The sequence below is a fragment of the Neocloeon triangulifer genome, unplaced genomic scaffold (genome assembly GCF_031216515.1).
Source record: "Neocloeon triangulifer isolate White Clay Creek 2 clone unplaced genomic scaffold, ASM3121651v1 ptg000017l, whole genome shotgun sequence".
NCBI lineage: Eukaryota > Metazoa > Arthropoda > Insecta > Ephemeroptera > Baetidae > Neocloeon > Neocloeon triangulifer.
Window position 1 is genome coordinate 1,610,879 of NW_026775559.1, and position 24,474 is coordinate 1,635,352.

The 24,474-nt window shown below is 35.9% G+C and overlaps 1 protein-coding gene across 2 annotated transcripts in view; it reads right to left on the reverse strand.

Moving 5' to 3' along the window:
- The window catches only part of LOC132203029 (gonadotropin-releasing hormone receptor), a 53,981-nt gene that overhangs the window by 5,453 nt on the left and 24,054 nt on the right, over positions 1 to 24,474 (reverse strand). For both annotated transcript variants that reach the window (XM_059630452.1, XM_059630453.1), the window contains one exon: positions 14,380 to 14,563. In XM_059630452.1, the coding sequence (XP_059486435.1) occupies positions 14,380 to 14,563 (184 nt within the window). The remainder of the gene's footprint in view (positions 1 to 14,379; positions 14,564 to 24,474) is intronic.

Consider the following 24,474-nt stretch of genomic DNA (forward strand, 5'->3'; position numbering starts at 1 on the left):
TCTAGTATATATTTTAACCCGTCCGTGTTTTACTGTATATCTCATATTTTTATCTTTATTAAATACGTAATTATCAAATTTAATCATTTTTGTTAATTTTAAGTGTTTGAAAATATCCGTCATGGAATTATGATATTGAAATTTGCATACATTAAAAGAAGGTGGCTGGGACCACTTTTGCCAAATCATGAACTATAAACTGTAATTGGGCTCTCTTGATATAATCTCAGCCTCCGGCCGTAAATCTTGTGCAAAGTAAGATGTCCCTGGGGGTCAGGGGCACTAAAAGTGGTGGCAAGGTGGCGCGGTGTTTTTGCGACGAGCGAGAAGAAGGTCTATCTTTCCAAGGCTTCAGTGGCAATACTCGACTGCTTTTTTAAACTTTTTCACGCTCTGTTCAGCGTGTCCAGAATCCTTTCGCAAAACAAGCACTAAACTTTTTTCTTCAGGGACGTGAACTTGAGATTTGAGACGGTGAAAAGTTGAAAAGAAAATTTTAGCTTTTGCCGAAATTGCAGACGCACAAAGCGAGTAGGACACGCCACTTGTCTACTCAAGAAAACGTCTTATAACAATGCGGACCTTTTTCCCGGTTTCTTCTCCCTTGCATTCCCACACGCATTTATCTCTCTCCTCTCACTCTGGCTCAAGGTCTAAAACAATGCTTTTGACATCAGCAGGAAATATGTACAAGAGATGCTGCTCTCATTTGAAAGAACAAACGACAAGACATTTTCGTTGGGATAACCACATCAATGCAAAAATTATTTTAGAAGATTAAATTAAATATTTTTTTCATAAACAACTCTATTAACAACTCTATTACATTTTGTGAAATTATTTTCTGTGCATAATAATAAAATAATATATTTTGTTCCTGGGGCCGGAAAATAGTATGTATGATTGAGCTAAGCATGATCCATCATAAACTTTATAGTTAACCCCAATATGCATCAAGTAGTTTCATTCTTATTAGAAGAAATCGTTTATTCTTTGTGCTATAAATTTAGTGAATTTTCGCTTTGAAATCTTGATATCAAGATTAATTGTTATTCCTTCATTAATTAATTACATCAGAAAAAAGTAGGCGGACAATATTTCACAACCTAGAAAGAAAGATAGTTAGCCCTATAGAAGAAATGAAGATAAAATCCAATAAGGGAATTCCTAAGAACGTGTCAGAAGCACCATGCGTTTTAATCAAACTTTGATAATTTCGAGAGCGCGGCGATGATTTTCCTCAATTTTGCTCTCTGGCCGACCGTCCATCTTTCCGTCCTTTCTTCTAGAAAGAAAGAGCCACCGCCGAGTTATGCATTCCATTTGCGTTCTTTTTATTTCCTTGGTGGATTTGGCCCACTCTTCTCTGCTCCTTTGGCTTCTTCACCCCTTTCGGTGGCTTGATAAGGAAAGGGGCGCCCACACGCCCTGGATAAGAATAATGCATGCAGTTCACACTTCTTCGTATTTGAAAGGCGATTTATTCGCGCGCGAGCGTGTGCCTGCCATAAAAAGGGAACGTGGAAAGCAGTATTTTATTTTCTTCTATTGCTCCCTATGAAACCATTCACATTTCTCCTCGCTTTTGACTTCCAAATTTGGAAGTGAGTTATGAGAGGAACTAAAAGGAAGTGCGGATGCTCCCCCAAAATTGAGCTGCAAGTTACATAAAATATAGTTAAAATCCTTTGGAATTTTTGCAACGACGATCTGAAAATCACTGAAATAGTGAGAAAATTAAAAATAAATTTTTTAACTCATATAATTATACATTTGAAAAGAAATTTTTATGGCCTTAAAAAAATTTAAACTGAAAGAAACTTCAAGAAATTTAGCTCTCTGTTGTTACTTAATTTTTTGCCATGCAAAAGTTGTCAGACGTCTTTTTACACATTTCCCTAGTCAACAATTAAATTATTGTATAAAAATTAGACTTTATTTAAAGAATGTTCATAATGCAGGGTAAAATAATAACTTTTTAGTTTTTCTTTTATGTCTGCCAACTTTCATAATTTAAGAGAGCCATTATATTTTGTCCCAAGTGTGCTTCAGATATTTGACGAGACGTTGAAAAAAGTTGTTGCTGAACTTCCATTTGCGTATCACAGACTGTCAGGAAGCTCTCAAGAGCACCATCTTTGCTTTATGAGGCAGACAGGTTTAATTTTTGGCAAATGACGCGGAAGCCATAAAGAAGCACCTGCTCCATCCAATAAAGGCCCCTGAATCTCCAGATTGCACACATTTTATTTTTTATTTTACTCCCAAACAGTGGCCGTTGATCCTGCTAAAAATTTAATATTTATGACGCCACTTTTGCAGATCATGCAAATACAGTGCTAAAAATGGAAGTGCCGTGCGTGGAATTATACACATATAAATCTCTCGTGAAAAACGGAAACAGCGCACATTCTTTGTCGCACACAAGCGTTGGCGTGAAAGGGCACCAAGTTGAAATTTATTCAGCAGTTATTCCCACTGCGAAAGGCGGCTATAGTTTGGAGCTGGCCAATTTGAATTGCAAAATCGTCTCTTCTCCGAGAAACAATTAAACCCCATTGTGCAAATAACTCTCTGCACCTCACGAAGTAAAAACTTTACATCGGGATTTGCCAGCATTTTGAATAATCATAATATCGTTTTATGAAGGAGGAAATGTTTCGAATTCAGACGAGCGAGAAAATTCTCGGGAAAACTTGAATTAAATATGATTCTTTGAGGATCTTCAATGGAAATTTCTGAGGAAGGGAAGAGGAAATTGAGCATTGCAAAGTTGTATTAATAGAAGAGATTGCTTTATGGATTTTCTGAAATTTGATTCAAAATCATATCGTGCAGACGACATGAAGTTAGCAAAGAATCTTTGCATCTATTTTCCGAATAAGCACAAATAATTGGAAACACAAAGAGTTTTTTTTTTAAGGTTATTTGTTTCATTGATGAATTTCGCAGTTTATCGTTACTGCTTTGTCAATTTTGACAAATGAGTTTTTAATAAAATGGAAAATATAATGAATTTTCCTTATAATAAATATGGGCAAATCAAAGTGAAGTGGAAAATTAATTTGATTTATTATTGGAGCTAATCAATCACAAATCACAATACATTCAGCGTTTCTTCTCTTTAAGTTTTGATACACGGAAATCATTAATTCGATCTCTTTGATCGCTATATGCAATTGACAACAAGGAATTCATTTTCTCTTTTCACTTGTTCAGAGAAAACGAAAATGAATTGATTTGAATAAATAATTAACTTCACCAAGCCAACTGGATAAACGAACGCATTGGAATTGCACGAATTAGTTAAAATTTGAGAGGAGGTTAACTTATAATTAAAATATTATAACAAATAATGTTTTTAATATCTGCTAATATGAAGCTCTCTATTGTACTATGCAACGTTTTACTAAAATTAAAAAAAAACTACGTATTTTTTCTGCATGCAAATGTTCAGAAAAAAAAATATATAATGAACTTGTCTGGATGAATCATAATGTACAAACACGTGTATTGCTTTGAATGGCTTTGTTGGATAGAAATTGATTTAATCAATATAGCCATATTTATTATTTTCTGAATTTTGTGACATTCTTTAATTTTCCGGATAATTTACCCTCATGTCATCATTACGTCATTTGTCGTGAGACGTGCCAAGATTTGGAAAACAAATCAAGGGGGAACTGATTGCCACCGGCGGTTGAAAAGATAAATTCAACAGCTAGTCTGCCGTGCGTAAGGGCGAAAGGAATTTTGTAAATTTCCTTCTGCTCACGAGAAGCGTGTTGGGGTGTGTTTCCAGCAAGATAAGAGACAGTGTCTGAAATTGAGGTGCAGGGTGGGCAGCGAGCAGGGTTGAATCTGTGTTGTTCAACCCTCCCGGATAGGGTATAAAATATTCCGCCAGTAGATAAACTTTTATCCTTGTGTCGCTGCAGAGACTCAAAGCGCGGAAACTTTGTATGCGCGCAGATGAAGCGAAATGTGCGTGGGTCCGAAATTAGCGCGCGCCGAGGAAAAATTGCAATTGTGCGCCTAATGAAGCCATACAGAACGACGGTAATGGCGCGCGCTGCTCACGTCTCGAGAGTTTCAAGAGCAGAAAGAATAAGAAACGCCGCTCCTTTTGACGAGTTGAATGGTGCAGAAATTGTGTCGAGGGAAATAAAATTATTGTTTCAAATAATGTCGCTCGGCGCCCGGCTGAGATTATATTTGAGGGGCTGAAACGAAAGAGAGAGATTGCGTGAAAAGATAGATCGGAAAGGCGAGCGCGTCTTCACTTTCGACGAGCATCGCTATTAAGCTCGTTTTTCCATAAAAGAGGAGAATATAGTTTTATGGCATCATAAACTCCGACGCCCAGGCCTAACTAACTAACTGAATCATTTATTCCATCACACCTATTAAAGGGTGCTGCGATCCGCATTACTCATGGTCGTAAAAGAACGGTCTTTAATAAGGGAGAAATAAGTATACATAAATCATAATTTACAAAATAAATTAGTAATTAGTTGTAAAATCATAGACAATTGATGAGATTAAAAGTTCAAATTTATGTTCCCGATAGAAACTGTAGAAAATGCAAATCATTCTTCATTTTTGTTTTTGAATCGTCATTATTAAGTTTTACGAGATCAAACTTTTTTGTTCATTAGTTGAATCCTTGAGTTTTTTTTTTAATTCGTTGTAAGATATCCCATTAAAACATAATTATTTTTATATCGTAATTTTCTTGCCATGGAATCATCCTATTGATGTCTGCTCGGAACATATATTGAGTCGTTTTATGTTATTATTAATTTTGTTTATCAGTCCACAATGTTACACATCCATTGTTTGCATTTTAATTGTTGAAAATATCGATAATCCTAATTTAGAATGCTGTATTTTTTTATCATTAAATTGCCAATTTGCTCTTACTCAAAATATTGGTATTTTGACAAACGCAAACTCATTGATTGGTAAATTTTGGCAAAGATAAATAACGAGAAACAAAATTCCCAAAGAGTAAATTTGACAAGAGCAGCTTATGCTGTGCGAAATTAAAGGATACACAGTTTGCTTATATTTCCACTCAACTCACTCAATCGTGAATTTACGTACTCTTCATGTAAATGAAATTGACGGTTCAACACAGTCTTCTTTGCGAAATCAGAGCAAAAGAAATTACCCTGGTGCAATTACACTCTCGCAAGCTCTTTGAGCAATTGTTGCGCCACTTCGAACAATTGCAAATTACAAGCTTTCAGCAAAATTAGTCTGAGACTCTCGAAGGAGAACACGAAATGTGTCGGATTTACTTCGAGTCGTACATGATGCGAGAAAAGAGAGTCAGCATGTCAAAAACCGTGTCAGCAGTTTTAATGAAGCTGCGGCCATTTCGGCGGACCAGCGCTTGATTATTACTATTTCTCGCTCGGAGGCGAACGTCGCTCGTTTCATTTGGATGCTGCCGGTCCGAAGGCTGCATTTCTCTCGGAGGGGTCCCATCTGGCGACTCGTCAAGTTCAAAACGCAATTACCCTCTCTATCAGGCGCACGCCGGGGCTCGCTGGTTAATTGAATTGTTTCGCCCGTCTGCCATGGTTGGGCGAGAACGAGAGGCGATTTCAGTAGATTTATTCACGTCATTAGCCCAGTTAGCTGGCGCACTTGAACGCTGAGACCTGTACGGAAAAGTGGGCCGCCGCCGGGAAAGCTGCGCCGAACGAACAACATAGTGGATCGACCTTTGCGAAAGTAGGATAATACCAGAGATTATATTTTGGTTTTATTGCATGTATTTAAATTCAAGAAAAGAAGTGAAGAGAAATGTGGAAAAATGCAGAAGACTTCTGTGTGACAGGTTTTAATGAAAATTTTATGACTAAAATTACTCCAGTTTTGTTAATTGCCCCAAAATGTGAGGCATCGAGGCTGATTTTTTTACACAGGCCTTCGCTTTTTTACAAGTTTTCTGTAATTTATGAAGATTGACTTTGTTTTCGTATGAGGGCAAAGAGCAAGAAAAGCAATGAGCAAGGATTATAGTTGATCCCGGCAAAGAATTACAGCCTGTTTATATCCCTCTCAACTTTCTCTAATGGGAATTTATTACAAGACGTAAATAATGTACAAACCCCAGAAGCGTTTCCACTGCAAGTCAAATATCGCAAAGGTTTTGCATTTGGTATGTATACATTAAAAAATTCCAGTAAAGTTATTAAGATTTTTAGGATCATATTTTACTCCATTTATTCAAATGTTCACCTCAAATACAATTAAAATCGCATTAGAATCAACATTTTATTAAAAAGAAAAGCAATTATAACACACAAAAGTCGGTTGGCAATGCAAAACTAGTTTTCATGTTTTTTTGATCAATTTCTAAAATGGTTAACATATTTATTATAGTAGTATGTATTATGTTATTTTATATTTTACAATGCAAATTTTAATTTTTGCTTCCTATGAAGTTTTTGCTTTTTTACGTTATAGAAATTAAATGTTGCTAAAATTTGTTTTTAATTATTGATATTATGAATTTTATAACTAAAGTTCGGGTATTTGATTGACTTACAAAGGATATGTAGAGGTATATAAAATAAAAAGATTCGCATCAAGTGCAAGCACCAAAAACATATCAATAAGTTTGTCTCTCAACTTGTACACATATAATATCAATTCACAAGTATTTTACGTGCCCGTTAAAACAAAGATTTCCCAATAACTTTGGCCGCCCACTAAATATTTAATGCAAGAAGCCCAAAAAGAAACAACAAATCCAATAAAACTGCGGCGTGTGCAGCCGAGCGCGGGCAAGACAAATCTCCCTTTCAATATTTTTCTTGCGGGATCGATCCACTCGCGGCAAATAACCATAAACCAGCAGCAGCAAGTCATCTGGAAAACACCCATTCCTTGTACCACCCGAAATACTCTTGGCAAACATTGTTTTCATTTCACATGCTGCGAAAATTCCCATTCGCGTTTTCTCTGCACCGAACAAAGCTCTTGAAAAAATTCGCCAAATGATACAGAACGCCAACGCACGCAGGGACTTGCAACCCTGCTTTTTTTTATCAAAATCAGCTGCTTCGATTTTTCAGATGTACAGACTTAAGACTCCATGGGGAAAATTATTTGTTGTTTTTTCTGATTCTTCATTATGACAAAAAAAAATACTTTATTTTGGATATTTTTGATGAATTAAATTTACTTGTACGCTGCGGACAATAAAATATTGATTTATATTAAAATTTTCATTTGGAAAAAGTATATGTATAAATTTGGATTTTTGGTTGACCTAAATTATTATTGATATTTGAAATATTTATCGTGCATATTTATGCACTTTTAAATATTGTAATTTATTTATATTGATTTAAATAATTTGTTGAATCAAAGCAAATATTTCACAATTTGCCACTTCATTTGCTTTCCTCCAATTCAAGATCCGACGTTACCAGCTTGGAACTAATATGCCTATAAATCCTACAAGCAAATCCATTTTACTACCACATACTAAAACCACCACGCGGTTGACAATGAAATTTCGCCTGTGTAGCTTTTCAAATGAAGTTGCAATAAAATCACGAGCACTTCTAGATTTCCTGAGCACGCATGGTAAACGGGTTGCATCTGCGTTTTATTGCCTTAGTTTGGTGTTGCAAGAGAGACTGACCTCAACAGCTAAAAGTTTTCTTCTGGAAAAGCTATGGATTACTTTAATAAACATAATTTTTTTGTCGTCTTGTGCAGCCCCTCTGAGCTTTTTGGGGGAAAACTGAAATGTATTTTTAGCATACTTTTTTTTTATCGTTTCCAGTTAACATGTTTTTCTACATGTGAATAAATTTGCACAGGCTGATGATAGCCAATTAGGTGCTTTTCAAAATCGAAATTTAATTCTGAACAAACAACAGCAACAGCGTTAAAAAATCAACCGTATAATCAAAATTCTGATGAGAGCGTTTCCGAAAAACAAACAATCCTTATAAAAAGTTTATTTTAATTTTCCAGTGGAAAATACCAAGCTGCTTTTTCCTCTTTTATGTCTTTTTCCATCCCATCCGTCAGCTCGGAGTGGGCGAGCAGCTGTGCGCTTGTCATTTTCATTTCAGATGAGTGTTTTTTTTTTTTACAGAGATGCATCTCATTGTCTTGCGTGACAAATCCCTTTAAAGTCGAGAGTGCCTCTCCTCACTTGTTTTTTTCACACGACGTCCAGGAGAATGAGAATCCTAGACCTATATTCTAAATACATATTATTTTTTTCAGGCAGGGCAATAAAACCATTAAAAAGCAGCACCTGCTAGGATTGCACACATTTTCGGTTGAGTAAATCTCAAATCACATGCGGGCTTTCATGTTTACAAGTCGTTAAGTGGAGCTGCAACCTGTATTATGCTTTGATTAACAACGCAAATCTGTGAGCTTTACCGAATTTCATTACTTTAGTTCATATAAAGAACCGCTTTTGATATTCTCTTATCGAAGAAAAACATTATCCTTAGTTACGTTACCATTTTAATTATCTCAGCAATCCAATTACGACGCCTTTCAGCAGGATGAAAACTGCAACTCTTTATCCACAGAAGCGAGGGAGATGCAGCTTGAAAGACTTCCCTTGCTCCTTTCAAGGGGTGGATCTCGCAATTGTAGCCGGATGCTGCTGCCCGAGTTAATAAAAGATTCGCTCGTCAAGTGAGAAGGATCTAAGAAAAGAGAGGTGTTGGGGAAATCGCATCACGTTTTTTCCAGCCTTGAATTGCAAGCGAGCAGCGCAGACAAATTCGCCCAGCGGGAAAAGAGGAAAAAGCCATTTGTTGTAAAGACCGTCGTCCCGCACGAATCTCCAATTTCTAAGCAAGGCCGAAATTATCACTTGATAAAAAACGGTTCGGTCACCACTATTAACTGAGCTGAAACGCCCAAATCATCAAGTGCAACTTTATACGATTCAATCATTCTGATAGGAATTAAAACTGCTGGATTTTTTTATGGAACTCTTTTTGGGTAATAAGAAAAAAAAATAAGTGTCAAAAGTATTTAATCGAAAAACTTTTTCTGTTGAAAATTTTGAATGAAACCAACGCTAATTAACATATATAACTGTAAAAACAAATTCCCTACACGCAAATCCCTAATTCGAATCTCAAATGTTATAAAACTGCTATTTAACTTTTTAATCCAAACCCTTTCTCCCCTGAGCGAATATTTCCCGAGTTATATATTTGAATTCCCTCTGGGGCATTCTGTGAAATGCTGGAGTAAGAGTTGGCGCGGCGCATGAAATAATAAAATTGTAAAGCAAACGTATTATATATTCCTGATCTGCTTTTCAAACATATATCCGCTTTGCTCTTTGTGAATTTCTATACAAAACTCGTGCATATTAAAGGCTTTGCCTCGGCTTATTTCTCATTAAAACGTAATCCGGTAGATACGAAAAACACTTTTCCAATGAAATCAAGCGTGCTTGTTAAAAATCAACACCTGCACGTTGAAATAAAATATTCACGGCGGAGCAACAAGTATGCGAGATACTTTGGCTTCCACATGAATTATTTACGGTATTGACAAGTATTGCTTGCTTTCGATGGTGTGGCCCAGAAAGAGGCCGTCGGCTCTTTCGTGACCCGCCGACTGATGAAGGCAATTGCGCCGCCGACAAATGAATTTTTTATCCCGCTTGGCAATCACACGCTCCTCTCGCAAATTCCTGTTTCGACCAACTTTCCGACTCCCTCTCGAGGGACGTTTTTTGTTGGTACTCTTTTCGTTTTTTTTTTCTTCTGTTCTGTTCTAAAAACGTGCGTCTCTTTCGTTGTTGTTCTGTTTCGCTCTGGCAGAAGGAAAAGGCGGAAAGTATGTGTTCTCCGAGTTGTCATTTTAAGCTCAAAGAATATATTTGTACTCATTTGAGAAGTTTTTTTAAACCTTCCTTCGTTGTGTAATTTTCCTTTCGTACAAGAATGCGCGTGGCTCTCTCTTTTGCCTCTACGCACAGAGCATTATGACAGAACTCTGCGCGCTTCAAAACATCCTTCTTTGTCCGCGTTCGTAACATACCTGTTAATGAAAAGGCTTTGCAATTAAAAGAGAGTACCTTCAGAAGCGTGGTTTTGCTTGCGTTATAAATACACCAGTTGCGGAATTTTATACATAACATTTCCCCATTTAGCAATTTTCTTTGTTAATTTTGACTAAATTTTAAACCACTCATTATTAAAAAAAAGACTTGTTTGTTTTAGTCACATTTAAAAAAATAAAACCTGCAACTCCAGTACAATGAGGGTAGAATTGCCGGGCACTCGAGGAGACAATTATGAGTCGCAAACTGGGGCTTTCATATTTAATTGCTGAAATTTTTTTCTTAAACAAAAGCAAGATTTTTTTCGTTTTATGCTTCATTTGCTGATTTTTTTTATGTTACGTCCTTGCTAATGAAAAACGGGCACAGACTGTGACTGTTTTTTTTAAACGAAAAATTTAAAGGAGAAAAAAGGCTGGGTTTTCATCTCTCAAGGGTTTCATGATTTTCATTCCGAGAATAGAATAGATTTTTGACGGACTAATGAAATTGCAATAGGTAAATTTGAAAATTAAAATCTTTTAAGCAAGGGTGTGTTTGGCTTGCTTGCGCATTTTCAGCCAAATGACTTTGAACCTTGAGGGAAGAAAATCCTTTAAAATATTCAACTCTGCTCAGTTAACATTCTAGATTAAATCCGAGGGTCAAATTATTTAGACGAGAAAAAATGCATTAATTTATTTTCATGCTGAAATATGTAAAATTGTTAATATATAATTTTCCACTCTCACATCATAAAGACATTATAATTAGAAAAAAATTATTTGTGTGGGTTTTTAACTCGTTAAATAAATTCAATTTGATTAAATTTTCTATTTAATTTCAAAGATTACATTACTGTTTATATTTATAATTTTTTTTCAATAATTGGAGAAAATATCAATTTTGTAAGTCATAATCTTCCATTATTACGATTCTGTAAAAATTTTAGTTTGGTCAATATCCAAATGTTGTATTTATCTATTGAAAATTTAAAACTTCAAAATGAAAAGAAGATGAAAGTAAGACCAATTTCAATTCAATTAACTTTTACCTCACATTTTGGGTGCAAGGAATTAATGCATAAATCTAAATTATTCTTTTAGATAAAGTGGCATGCACGTGTCCTCTGTGTGTGTTCAAAGTTAATTTACCAAGGAATTCTCCCCAGCTCAAAATTTGTTCACCTGTGTTTCAGAAGTCAGAAGGGCGAGCTGAATTTGCATGGCAAACGCATCCAAATTTGGCGTGGCTTGCCTTTGTCATTAGGCCGCCGTGGAATTTCCATATCCAATTTTTTGCACCCTCCCTGCTACGTATTAGTTAGGGAAGCACAAAACCAACACACATCGTCTAGCCCTAAGTTGCCCTCAGAGTTAATCCAAGCCGTTTCGCTCCACAAAACACATTCAATTAAGACCGTCCGTTCACTTCTTGCGAGAATCGGAGCTGTGGGGCATTATTAGCCTGCAGATGGGTATGTGCGCTTGTATATGATATGTTAGACGGCAAAGTTTACCTCTCTGAACTGAACTTGCTGTCTACTTAAATCAAAGCTGCATAAACGGATTTAACTCGAGAAACAACTTTGGCTCTCGTTGCACCTGACAATGGTTTAACTTTGATTAAATTCCACTGTGTCTTCCATCATTCTGACTGATGATCAACGCAGATCAACGTCTCAAATATTCAAATTTATTTGTAACAGAATAAAAAAATTGTTTAATTATTTTGATAAAAGCTAAATCAATTAAATATTTTTGCTCATTTTTTTCTAATGAATACAATTAGAAATTTTTGTATTGTTAAATAAGAATGTTGAAACACAATCATGAACAAAAGGTGGAAACTATTAGCTTTCGTGTGTTAAATTTTATTATTATTATGTTAAACATAACAACAATTATGTAAGTGGTCAAAGCAATTATTTTGAGAAAAACTCATTATTTCTTTTTTAATCAAATAAATTGCGAGGTAGTAAGCTATAAATTTCTAGTTCATGCAAACTGCAAATTGAAAATAATATTTTTCTTATTACAAACAAATAATTGTATTGAATACTTGTGTTTTTACTTATGTTTTAATTCTATGGTCAATGGGCTAGCTTTTAGATAAATATTTCACTGTAAAAAAAAAAACAGTTTTTCAACTCCATAATTCCAAAGGTCACTTTCAATTGTACAATGTAATGTGTTTACAAAACGCCTCATTCGCAATTTAAATCTGCCTTGTTTTTGCGCGCTACAAAAGCAACAATCAGTGATACTTGATTTTAATTGTTTCGAAAGGGTTATGCATCCCGGAATGGACAAATTTTTTGAACTCTGTAAATAATTATTTTTCCGATTACGCGTTGCACTGAAAAATTGTTCTTAATAAGGGCGAGAAAGTCTTTGGAAATCAGCCCCGTTCGTTTCCTCTGGTTGAATTTTTCTACCAGTTTGGCGCTCATAGATGAAAATATATTTCTTCGATCGTTGGTAAGCTGGTCGCACACGTTGCAAAGGGTCGTCACATCATGTCCGGAAATACAATGCCAGGAGAGTTTCAAAATATTGTGTCAGAATATTAAATTGCTATAATAGTGATGTCAGAAATATAAGTGACTTTAAATTTGTATAATAGGGATAATTCCAAATTATCTGACAAAATTAGAAGGTCGATGAAATGTTTCAAACTTGGAAACAATTTTCAGCACGCTTTTTTCCTGTATTGCTATTACTGTCTTTTCTGCATTTTGTTAACTTGTAGTTAAGTCATGGATCCTAATAAATCAATGAGTGAAGTCAAATGGCTTGTAGCGCCTATTTGACTGGTCAGCTGCTGCTTTTTAATGGTATATACAATGAATTATTTCATTCACTTATTGGCTTTGAAGTTCAAAGAGTTGAAAATAGTGAATAATAGGAGTTTACGGAGAATATAACTCCTTTTTTTATTGAAAACGTTTTATTTCATGTATTATTTATATGAATTTTATTATCAAAGTATTGTTTAGGTTTTTAATATTATTATTTTCCTGGTATTAAATGCGGTTGAATTTTTTTTCTGACTCTTCAGTTTTTTCCGACTTAATTTAGGCCCCCGTTTAGAGACGCTGGGCAACACTGCGTTTTTTCCACACGAGTGCCTGCCTTGATTTGGGTCCATTAGGACCCGCCTTTGTCGTTCGGGATACTTTGGGTTATTTCCGAGCACCAGCCTGAGCAAATCTGGAAATCAGACCAATTTGCATTTTGCGAAATCACTTCTGTGGCTTTCCTGCAAATGGGAGGTGCTTTCGTTTTTTTCTTTTTTGGCTGCTGATCGAATAGAAGCTGAATAATGCATTGTTTTTTTCCTCTAAACAATACGAAAAAACAACGGATGCCATTAAAAGGGATCTTTGTCGACCTTACATCGAGCGTCGAGGTCAAGGCTGTACATTCGTATAATGAAGACGTTTGTTTGCCTCTACACGCACTTTTTTCCTTCTAAAAATAAACATTATTTTTGCGGCACGCGCTGCGATTCACTTTGGCTCCAACCGACAGCTAAATATTTGCTCGTCCGCATTTCTTTTCGCAAACCCCCGGAGCTACCACGAGCTCTCCCCGACGTCAACCTGTCGAGCTCGTTTTAACCAAATCCACCCACCTGGCTTTGAAAGTGCGGTTTTGGCAATTTTATGAGGCAGAAAAGCGCGAGTTTATATAAAATTTTAATCCCGCTGTTTTAGTTTAAACATCGTGATTTTTCATGCTTTTGACGCATCTCATTATGTGATGTAAAGTGGGATGAAAATTTCACATTCATACATTTTTTATGAGTATTTCACTATTTCACAAAATTTTCGGATGAAAACTCAGAATTTTGTATATGAAAGCAAGATGATTTTGCAAAAAAAGGAAGCATTTGAGTTGTAAAAATTACAAATCTTTCGCCAATTTATATACATTTTTTTAAATGTTTACTTTTTAACCAACGTTTTCCGATGCATATGGAAAATCAATCTGAAAATAATAAAATAAGATTCTGCCGCGGTCTGTGTGACTTATCACACGTGGATCCGTTTGAAAATCGCACACGCACGCACTTTTTATGGCCTCCGGGTGCGATAAAGTGTTTGGAGCAAAACAGGAAATTGCATTTCTCCACCGAGCTCCGAAAAATCCAGATTTTTGTGAAAACCTCCACCAGCGGCTTTTTTCCTTATTAAACAGTTTAAAAGTGAAAGAGTTTTTGAAAAAGAAAATTTTGCTGGAGGAAAAGTATCGCATTTCGTTCGCGCTGGACATAAAAACGCAATTTAATATGGGGGTAGGAACACAAGTGGCACTTACGCGCTATGGTGAACACGGTGCTGAAATAGGTGCAGACGAGCACGGACAGGGGCAGCACGAACATGAGCACAAAACTGATCATGGTGTACATCTGCTCCTGCCACTTCTCCGTGTAAAATCCGTGCGTCACGCATTGGTAGAAATCCTCGATGAACGGACCCCGCACCACTCGGAAAATGAAAAACTGGAACAAATTCAAAATTTTTAAATCAATTTATGGTCATATTGAGGAATGTTTTCATAAGTTTTTTCTATGGCCTGGAATTTTTATTACTCTGTTAGGAAACTCTTTATTTTGATCTCATTCACAAATACACAAGTTTATGTGTGAAACTTCACCATTTTTTTTAAAACAGAACAACTGAATTTCTTAAAACTTTTTGTTTTCGTTTTTGCATAACCTGTCTCTTAATTTAAAAATGTTTATTTCATGGTGTAGAAGGAGAAAAAATTTGAAGAAAAAATGGGAGAGTAATGTCTGGAAAACCATTTTTTACCGCAATAGTTCATAATTCTATAATTTACCCTCTCATTTATCGCACCCGAATCAATTTTCAAATATTTTGCTCTCATTTTTTCAATATAGTCCCCCTTTACCTTTCACTCTTTCTATTTTTGCTGCCGTAAAACAAAAAGGTCTCGCTCCATTTGCACTCGGATACTTTGAGGGTCAAGATTTACAACGGGTCCATCCTTTTAGGAGCGTTCAAAGGAACACCGCGAGAACGAGCGCAAGCCGTTTTCTGGACGTGATCCAACAATCAAGTGCTCATTTCACTTTCAGCTCATGCCGCCCATTTCCCACAAGTCCCCATTTCCTGCTTCTCCTCTACGTTCCGACTGCAAATGTTGCATTTCCATCAGAGGATTTGAACCATTTGGGGACCCCATGAAAATTGATTTGCCCCAAAAATGGGACCAACCGCGCGAAAAATAAATCGCATGACAAGAACAGTTTATCCGCTCTCTCGGAGAATGAAATTGCAAATTTTTTTCGCCGATTTTGCCTTTGGTGCAGCAGAAATTTATTTCGTTCCGGGGCAAAGCGAAATTCCGCTCTTGCCTCTTTTCTGACTGAACGTTCCACTACTTTGGCAAAACTGGCGCAGGCTTTGCCACGGGCGCAGTTGTTAAGGCGGATTACATAAATTTTGCTTTTCGTGTCCCAAAAAACCTTCTGAATCTTCCTCTATGTGTGTTGCAGGTGGCTGCTGTACGCAAAGGCATTCAAAATTCAATTTTTGCTCTGATTAACACAGATTATTAACAACTGAATTTTGGAATATCATAATATAGCTCTATCCTCATTTGTTAACGAAATCAATCACATGATATGTTATTAGCTGGCTCTGAAATTGAAATATATGAGAGGCATTTTATGGCGATTCCCGTAGGAGGAAATAAATTGAAAATTGGAGGTAAATAAAATACCGTCAAAATAAATCAATAATAAAAAGGCCTTGTGGGTATTGCAGAATTGACATTTATGTTTTGTGTTGCTTTGGGATGTTAATTATCCCAATTAGTATTATTTATTAATCTGCAATTGGCTTTTCCGAGGGTACAAATTGACAAAATATTTTCAATTACGCCAATCAGGGCATTGAATTAGCACTGGCCAACTCGATTATTTTTTCGAACTGCAATTACGAAACGATTAAAAATACTTCTGCACAAATACAACAACTTTTCCGATGTTTCAAAAAATTCATTTTATAAAAGTTTCAATTTTGTGTAATTTATTTTTGAGAGGAAACGGCTTGTTCGGCTAATAAAAGCACACACCAGAAAAGCCAAAAAGCAAGCCGGCCAATTGGGAGCACTTGCGTTCCCAAATTAAATGTTGTTCGGTCGGGAAAGTCCCTTGTGTTGTTTGCCTTTTCCTTTCCTGAAGCAAGGGCCTGTGAAATTCTTGGAGCAGAACTAACATGAAAGTTGAGCCGCTCGGCTTAAAAGAACAAAAACGTACAGAGGCGCGATTCCCTTCCAAGTTTTCGCGTTCGGGCCTGATTTTTTATTGTTGTGTTCTTTCAAATGTCTTTCCAATAAAAAAAACCCCCGACAACAACTGATCTAATATGAAACGTATCGCATTTCATTTCGACCAACCTGATATCATAGAAAAGGAGTAAAACATATTTTTCAAAAGAAGTAATTTTTCCTATCAAGTATAAATTATTGTTTAGATCAGATAATGATCTAATTAAAAGCGACCTGTTGTTTCCATTTAATTATGTTCGATTCCTAACCAAGTACGTACTTTTTATAAGCTACAATGTTTTGTGCTTTTTTTACCGAAAGATTTGCGACTCTTGATGAGAAGCCAACAAAATTTTGGCTTCTTTCTAAATTTTTTTGTTTTAAAAAAGTACCAAGATAAAAAAAAAATCGTGTATTGGCCGAGTATGGAATTAAATGAAATAATATATAAAAATAACAGAGATATTAATCTGATTTTCATCGAAATATTTAACTTCAATCGCAATCTCTCAAAATTACACCAAAGCATTGCAATTTTTGTTGTTTAACTCAACAAAGGAAATTTTTTCAACAAAATAACTTTGATAACCTGCAGAAAATTATCAAAGTTTATCAATATGCAGATTAACTAACTTTTTATTACTATGAAAATCGCAAACTTTAGCTCGCCTGGAAAGTTGGTTCTCTTGCAGTAGAGATAGAGATAAACATCAGGTTGGTCTATAGCAAAGCAAATAAACGGAAATTTTCGCGTTAAGCACCAAGTTGTACAGCCGTAGGGCAGATAACAATGAAATAGTGCGCGGAGATAAATTAATTTCGCCGTAACAGTTTAACCCTCTTCATGCTAAGCGCAGGTGTTTATATTAATTTAGAGCCCGGTGATAAATCGCAGTGACAATTTCAACGAGTTTTGGATACATTTTTCAAGAGTTGCGCGAGATGGAGATGGATTTCCATGCTCATCAGAATTGTACATCGATTGCGATCGAGCAGCTTATGGGTGTCTCGCAGGTGCTTGGCTATTCATGAGATGCGTGGCTTGACCCAGAATTGACCTTCCGATTGACTTCTCTCTCGCCGCTATTACTTTTTCAACTCGCAGCGCTTGGATTTCTCGCGCTCTATTATTTTATTGAAAGCGACCATCGTTCACTCACTCAGACTGCCATTTGTCTGCCGCTCGTTTTGAATTATTCGTTCTGACAGGGGCAATCGCGTGAATTATGTTGCTGCTTGAATGATGAATCGTCCCAGCCTAAATTCATTCACAAAATCTTTCTCCGCAGAGAGAGAGAGTATCATTGAGTGACGAAACCCACGACGTTTTGAAAGACAAGACCTTTGATCTGGCAGATGTTTGGAAAAATCCCTGATTTAAGCTTTTTCATTTCGATTGCTTGATTTATTACATCATTATACTTGAAATTTTCCTTAATTTAATTGAATATAATATGCTTATAATGCTAATTGTTTTTGTTGCTTTATATCTTAAATTACAAATCAGAAATAAAAAATAAACCCTTAGAAATTTCCCTATAACTTTTGATCAAAAAAAGAAACATCAACTTCTCTTCAATTAATTTGCTTCTCATTATAAAGTTTCGGTTGCTACCTTAGACATAGCTATCGAATTTTCACTTTAAAATTATGAAAAAGCTAGACGCAAAAAATACTTGAAACATGTGGTTTTGAGTTCTTACCCACATCTACTAAAACAGACAAATAAAAGTTGAGGAACTAAATTTTTAAATTATTTACTTAACAATTGATTTTAAAACTAAGTTTTCTGGATTCATTATTTATTTTGATTGATATAAAATTGATGCCATCAGGTTCGATAACATCATAATATTTTTTTAATAAAATATTTGTAGAATTAATTGTTCATAACTCTTTTTTAATCACTCTGAAACCTTACTTTAACAATATTTTTATTATTTTTATCTATTGCAAATCTAAAATTGAAGAATTTATTCAAAAGATGTGATATATTAATAATTTAATTTATTTAATAATAAACCACTTGTGAAGTGTAACGCGTTGATAGCGTGAGAATTAACCAAGCCCTCAATAATAAATAATATATTTCAAAACTCTATGACCTATACGGAAAAACGGAATCCGCTTTGGACCGAAATAACTTGCGATTTGAATTATAAATGAGTGTGTCTCCTTCTCTTGTAACACGCGGGGGCGAAAGACTATATGTGCTTTTAAAAAGGAATCAGAATCGGAACGTGCCGAAATCAATTTTCCGTGACACTCCGAAGAGAGGAGCTGCAGAGTGGAAAAGGAGAAATTTTCGAGAGCACGGCGGGTACAAGAATTTGGCAGATTTAATTAAAGTTGGACGTGGCAGACACTTTTTGGCCCGGGAAAAGCGACGTGTCGCCAAAAAAATACTGCACCCACGGCTGTTTTCCTCCATTCGAGTCTCAAAAATCCTTTCCTTGTTCTAAAAAAACCTTCCCGTGTGTGGGCGGGGATCTGGGAGAGATTAAGCTGGTGTTGTTTATGAAAAGTTACTTTTTCATGTATGTTGTTTTGCAACTAAAAAGCTGCTATTTTTTGAAATTGGATATACAATTTTTGAACATTTTTTGTGTAGTTCAAAGATCACTTTGTGTTTATAATTTGTGGATTCCGCATTTAAACGCAATTGTTGAGAGAAAAAATATTAGTTACAGAAAAAAATGTAGCATAAAATTTTTGAAACAAAATTTTTGCTCAAAAGAAGGGTAAATTTTGTAGCACAATTAAGTGTTTTAATTGAATGCTTAAAGTCAATTACAAATTATGCTGTTAAAATTAAAAAAGATAGCGTTTGTTATGATACAATAAAAAAAACGCTCTAAAAGAAAAGTGAATTTTTTATCAAACCCTAGTCAGTTCCATAAGGTCACATTTTTCAGCACATTAGTTAAAAATTAAGGATAGCAAAAAACATGACGAAACATGATGTTTTCATCAACGCCCGTGCATTTAATTTGTGATATTTCTTGCTCAAATTGGCGCGTACTGAATCATCCTTGTGTCTGGCTGGCTTCCAGAGGAAAAAGGGCGACAGTTTTATTTCCCGTGTTTTCGACAAGTCGTATATTTCTCGGGCGAGGAAAGAAAGTTTGCTGACCTGTAAAATAATCGTTGGGGAGGAGATGGAAGAGAGTTGGATGGAATTTGCTAGACTGCATATCCAATATGGGCTGACATGGAGATTGGGTGCAATGTTTATTCAACGTCAAAGATACGCGTATTGACGCGCTTGACTTTGAAGTCTGGAGAAAATAACACATTCGCCAAAAACACACATTTTCACCCACTAAACTTTTATAAACAAGACAATGTTTTGCTACGAGACGATGTGCTGCAGATAATTCAAAAATAGCGAAACGTTGGAGAGAATCTCGGCGAAAAAGTCAAGAAAGCGCGATGCAAATTCAGGAGTAAATGCAAATTTCATTCGAGAATATCCAGCTTATTTTATATTCCGACTTTTCATGCAAATTTCCTACCTAGACAAAAAAATGATAAAATATGTCGCTGCTTTTTTTAACTGCACAGTTTCGCGTCGGCCAGGTGTTGCATTAGTTATTCTCGCATCTCTCCAACTTTGGGAAAACTTTTAAAACACTCTCACGCCGAAAGCAATTAAAAGTGAGAGAAATGGAGGCCAAGATTAAATTACTCGCTATTAATTAGTCCCTCGATCACTGAGAAGTTGGGTTTATGTGCGACACGTTTGCAAAAATTTATCCTTGGAAAAGCAAACTTTGTACCAATCACTGATTTATTGGATTTTTTTCCGCTGGAATTTAATCACCGGCATTTTTAGGGCGGCGCCATCGAGATAAATTGAATTTGGCCGGCTGCGAAATGAACAGCCTGCGCAGAATATTATGCACTCCAGTTAATTACACCCATTAACGACTGTGCGAATGCGCTATCAGCAGAGCCTCCCCCTGTAATAAACTCTCGTATTTCCATCACAAAATACGCTATGTTTTTTTTTTCGACTTTGGCGACTTTTTGATTGATTCAATAGCTAATCTGACATGATTACCATGATAAATCCGCATTTGTCAGCTAGTTCGATTTATGAACGTGGGTAAAAAATTAAAACAAAAACGAGTTTCTAATGGACTGTAAAAAAAATATTTTGAAATTTGTTTCCTATTTTGATCTGATTGATCCTCTCCTATTCTCCATTTGATAATGCTCATCAAATATTGACTAGAATTGAAGTTTTAGTCGTGTTTCGCTTAAAATTTAGATTAGCCTTTCGCCGAAAACACAACTAATTTTAAGCCTACAGGAGAGAGATGCGGAAAGTTCAATTTAGAGAGACTGGAAAGGTTGCCCCGCAGCTGTCACCAAATTCGTTTTTCTCCAAACAAAGGAGATGGAGGGATTTACAATTTGATATTTGCAGGTCGAAATTAAGAGACCTCTACATGCGGTCGCCGCACAACAAATGGTGCACACACAAGGTGTATAATTACTATAGAGACATAATTAGGGAATTGGCGTTTGTGAAGCGCGACACCTGCGCACGTCTAATTACCATTGTAATCATTCGTGTGTTGTGCGCAGGAGAAGAAATGCTTCCACTTTGATCTTCATTTAAGAGGGCGGTTTTGTTGCGGATGCGCGGCCAGAATTGCCGCTGGCTTTTGCCGTGTTTGTTCCAATTAAGTAACTCATTATCTTCATCTTTGTATTTTGAGTTTCAAGAACGAGAAAGGGTTTTTTTCTCGTCAAAAGCAACATTTTGCTCTCTTTTCAGGCCAATTAATGTTTCCCAGAGACAATCGCTCAATTGAACTGCTGCTAAAAAAAGCAGTCTTTTGTGCGTGCAGAATTGCCTGCTTTAATTAATAAATAAATATGAAAATGGCGGGGGAAGAAAATTTTTGTTCATAAATTTCACGATCAAGGGTTGCTCTTTCAAAATTTATAACCCTTTCTTTAAAAAAAAGCAAGGGATAAAATGAGATATAAAAACTGCAAAAGTATAAAATATTATTATTTGTTAAAAATTTTTTAGACAGAAAAATTTATAATTTTTTTTTAATGTCTCCATAAAAAAACCCTAATTTTTACAAAAAATATACAAAAACTGAAAAAGAAAAACTAGAAATCTCTGAAAAATTTCTTATTCAAAGCTAAAATACTTTCTGATCATAATTTCTTCTTTTGAATGTCTTTTCAAATCTGGGATGTTAGCAAGACAAAAATAGTGTCTTGCTTCATGTACACCGAAATTTTCTTAACCTCAAACCCACAATAATTTCTGATGCCGCAGTCGCCATAACAAAACACACATGTTCCGCCCCATTTAGCCCAGTTCTGGCCTCGAGCCCAAAGGAAATTTTCCTCCGTCCTCTACAGTACGCATGTGAGTGCAAATTATTATCATTGCAGCATTGCATTTAGCGGAGTGTGGCGTTCTGTGTGCTGATAAAGTAATTTGATACGCGGGCAGAAATCAGAGCGAACGCACGCATTCGTAATTAATTAGCCAAGTTTATTGCGCCTCTTGGCAGCGCCGCCGGCGCAAAATCGGCCGGGAGCAAAAAGCGGCGGCGCGTCGTGCATTTGTCAACGTGCAGCCGCGCTTAATGCGAATTTATTTGCCGCCGCTTTAAGGCGCGCGCACGTGTCTCGAATCTTGACTAAAGCGACTTCATAAAGAATATACGACGCAGTTTGGGCTGATCGTCTCATTAATTATGTTCCAACAATACCGGCGCAAAGGAAATTTTAAATAATGAGATCAAAGGGGTGAAAAATAACATTGATTGCGGGAAAATTTTGTTTTACATTTAACTTGATTCATTAAAAAATATGAAAATGTAAATAATTACATTGTCAGCTCTATTTTATACTCATAATTTCCAATTTAGTTCACAAAAATTTAATTTAATACGTACGTACAATTTTTTTTAATTTATTTCGAGCTATATTATCAAGTAGCTAAAAATGAAATTTTTAATATTTTTTAATCAAACTACTTTTTTAAAAACCATCATTCCACTAATCTGTCATAAAAAAACGTTGGAATGTCTAAAATTGGTATTTTTTCAAGATTAGTAATATCGGAATTTAATTAAAAGATATAATTTACTAAGTACTAATATTAATTTGCGTTATATCTGGACCAACAGGTTACAATAACCGATTTTTCCCATCTTTAATTTTAGATTTTGAGAAGTATAAAAAAATGCTGAATATTTCACGGAAAAAAAAACGTTTGCTGATCCCAAAGAAATACGGGCGGATGAGAAAAGTTTCTTTTTTACTTCATCCCACAGAACAAGTTTCAGAAGAATAGACCGCGTTATTAATACTGTGCACCTGAAAGGGAGAACAGCAGACTTTTTCTTCTTGCGTTGCCCTTCATTTTCAATAAGTCGGTTTCCTTCGAGTTGCGGTCAAATGCAATCTAAAAATAAATATGATTTTCGCTGAGGCCAAGCGAGAGACCCGGATGAGGAAAAGTGTCACTTGTGACAATGCGATCAGCTGGAAAAGCTTCGGAAAATTTTTGACCAGGATATTTACCAGAATTTGTCCATCCGAGGAGAGCGATTAAATAGAGTAGAAGTTCCCCGAAAATACCCTACTCAATTTAATCAGCCGACTTTTCCAAAACCTCGAACCAACCGACAGTCCCCTCCTTTAACTTTCCTTTCTGCAAACATGTGTACTTGGCGAGCGGGTCAAACCAAGGTCACACCCAGACATCTGTGACCTTCTTGTTGCTGTCGCATTTCCTATTAGAAGACAGGCGGCTGAATTTGGGAGACTTGCGCGCGCCAAATTAATCTCTCGCCGAATGTGCGTGCATGGAATCGGTGATGAGTTTAAATGAGCTCAGCGAAATGGATGGCCCGTGAGAGCAAATACAAGTAAAAACTTCGTTACTCTGCGAACAGAACACGAGTTCTTAATTAATTTTGCGAGAGCTCGTCTCAAATTTAAATCAACCCTATCGTTTTTGATGCGTTATTTGCTCAGCCCCAAAACTTTCTTACGGTCATGTTTTTCTTTCTCTTAATTATAATCCCATTTAAGTTGTAAATCAATATTATTTCAACTTTAGGGTCTACACGCCGATTGAAAAAGTTGGTGAGGCAGTAATTAAATATCAACTTTAAAAAAGATGTGGAATTTTACAGAGGTTTGAATAATCACGACTTATTATTGAATGTCTACAATAAATGATCGATCCTAATGGTTCAATATGCTGATAGTTTAGCTTTTGTACAGGACTTTGCTATTCTATGAAAGTTCCCATCGTTTTTTTGGCTTATTTTTATTACTAAGGAAAATGAGAAGGATAACATATATTTTTTTTTTAATTTTTTCCTTTATAAATCACGTTATTGATACATATAATTTCCATATATGAAAGCGACTTGATGTTTTTCCAGGAAAAACAAATATTTTTGTTTCATAATTTCTTTATTCTACTAAAAAAAATTCGATTAACTCATAAAATACATTAAATTAGGTCCAATTCAAAAACAATTTCCAATGTATCAGACTGATCCCTACTGGGACCTGCACGTAGTGCCACCCTCTCTTTTCTCTATTTGCTGACGTTTCCAGATTTCGCTTGCAGATAATTAAAATCCGTTCTCTCCTCCTGCTGCAGCCGGAGGACATAGAAAAAGAAAACTCTTTCACTGGCCGTAAATTGACTTTTTATTCCCGCGGCTCCGACCTAGGGTGGTCTGGAAATAGAGCGGCCGGCAAATTGAATTCGTCGCAAGTTGATTAATCAGCAGCAAAGCGAACTTGTGTTTCTCGGCACAACTTTTGCTCAATATAATCGTGTTGCTTGCACTGTGGTATGTGCGTGAGCCCAACATTCATGAGTTCGGACGAGACAACATGCAGAAACATCGCCGTTTACTGATAACCTCGAACAGCGCAAGAACAAACTTCCTCAATAATAATTTTCCAGAAAGAAACTTTAGCAGTAGATTACATTTCATGGCCTGTGTCAGCGGGGAAAGTTTGTAACGCGCATTATAACAATGTTTCCAATTAAATTGGCTCTATCTCTTTATTCAAATCAAGCGCACAGCAACACCTCATATTGAAATT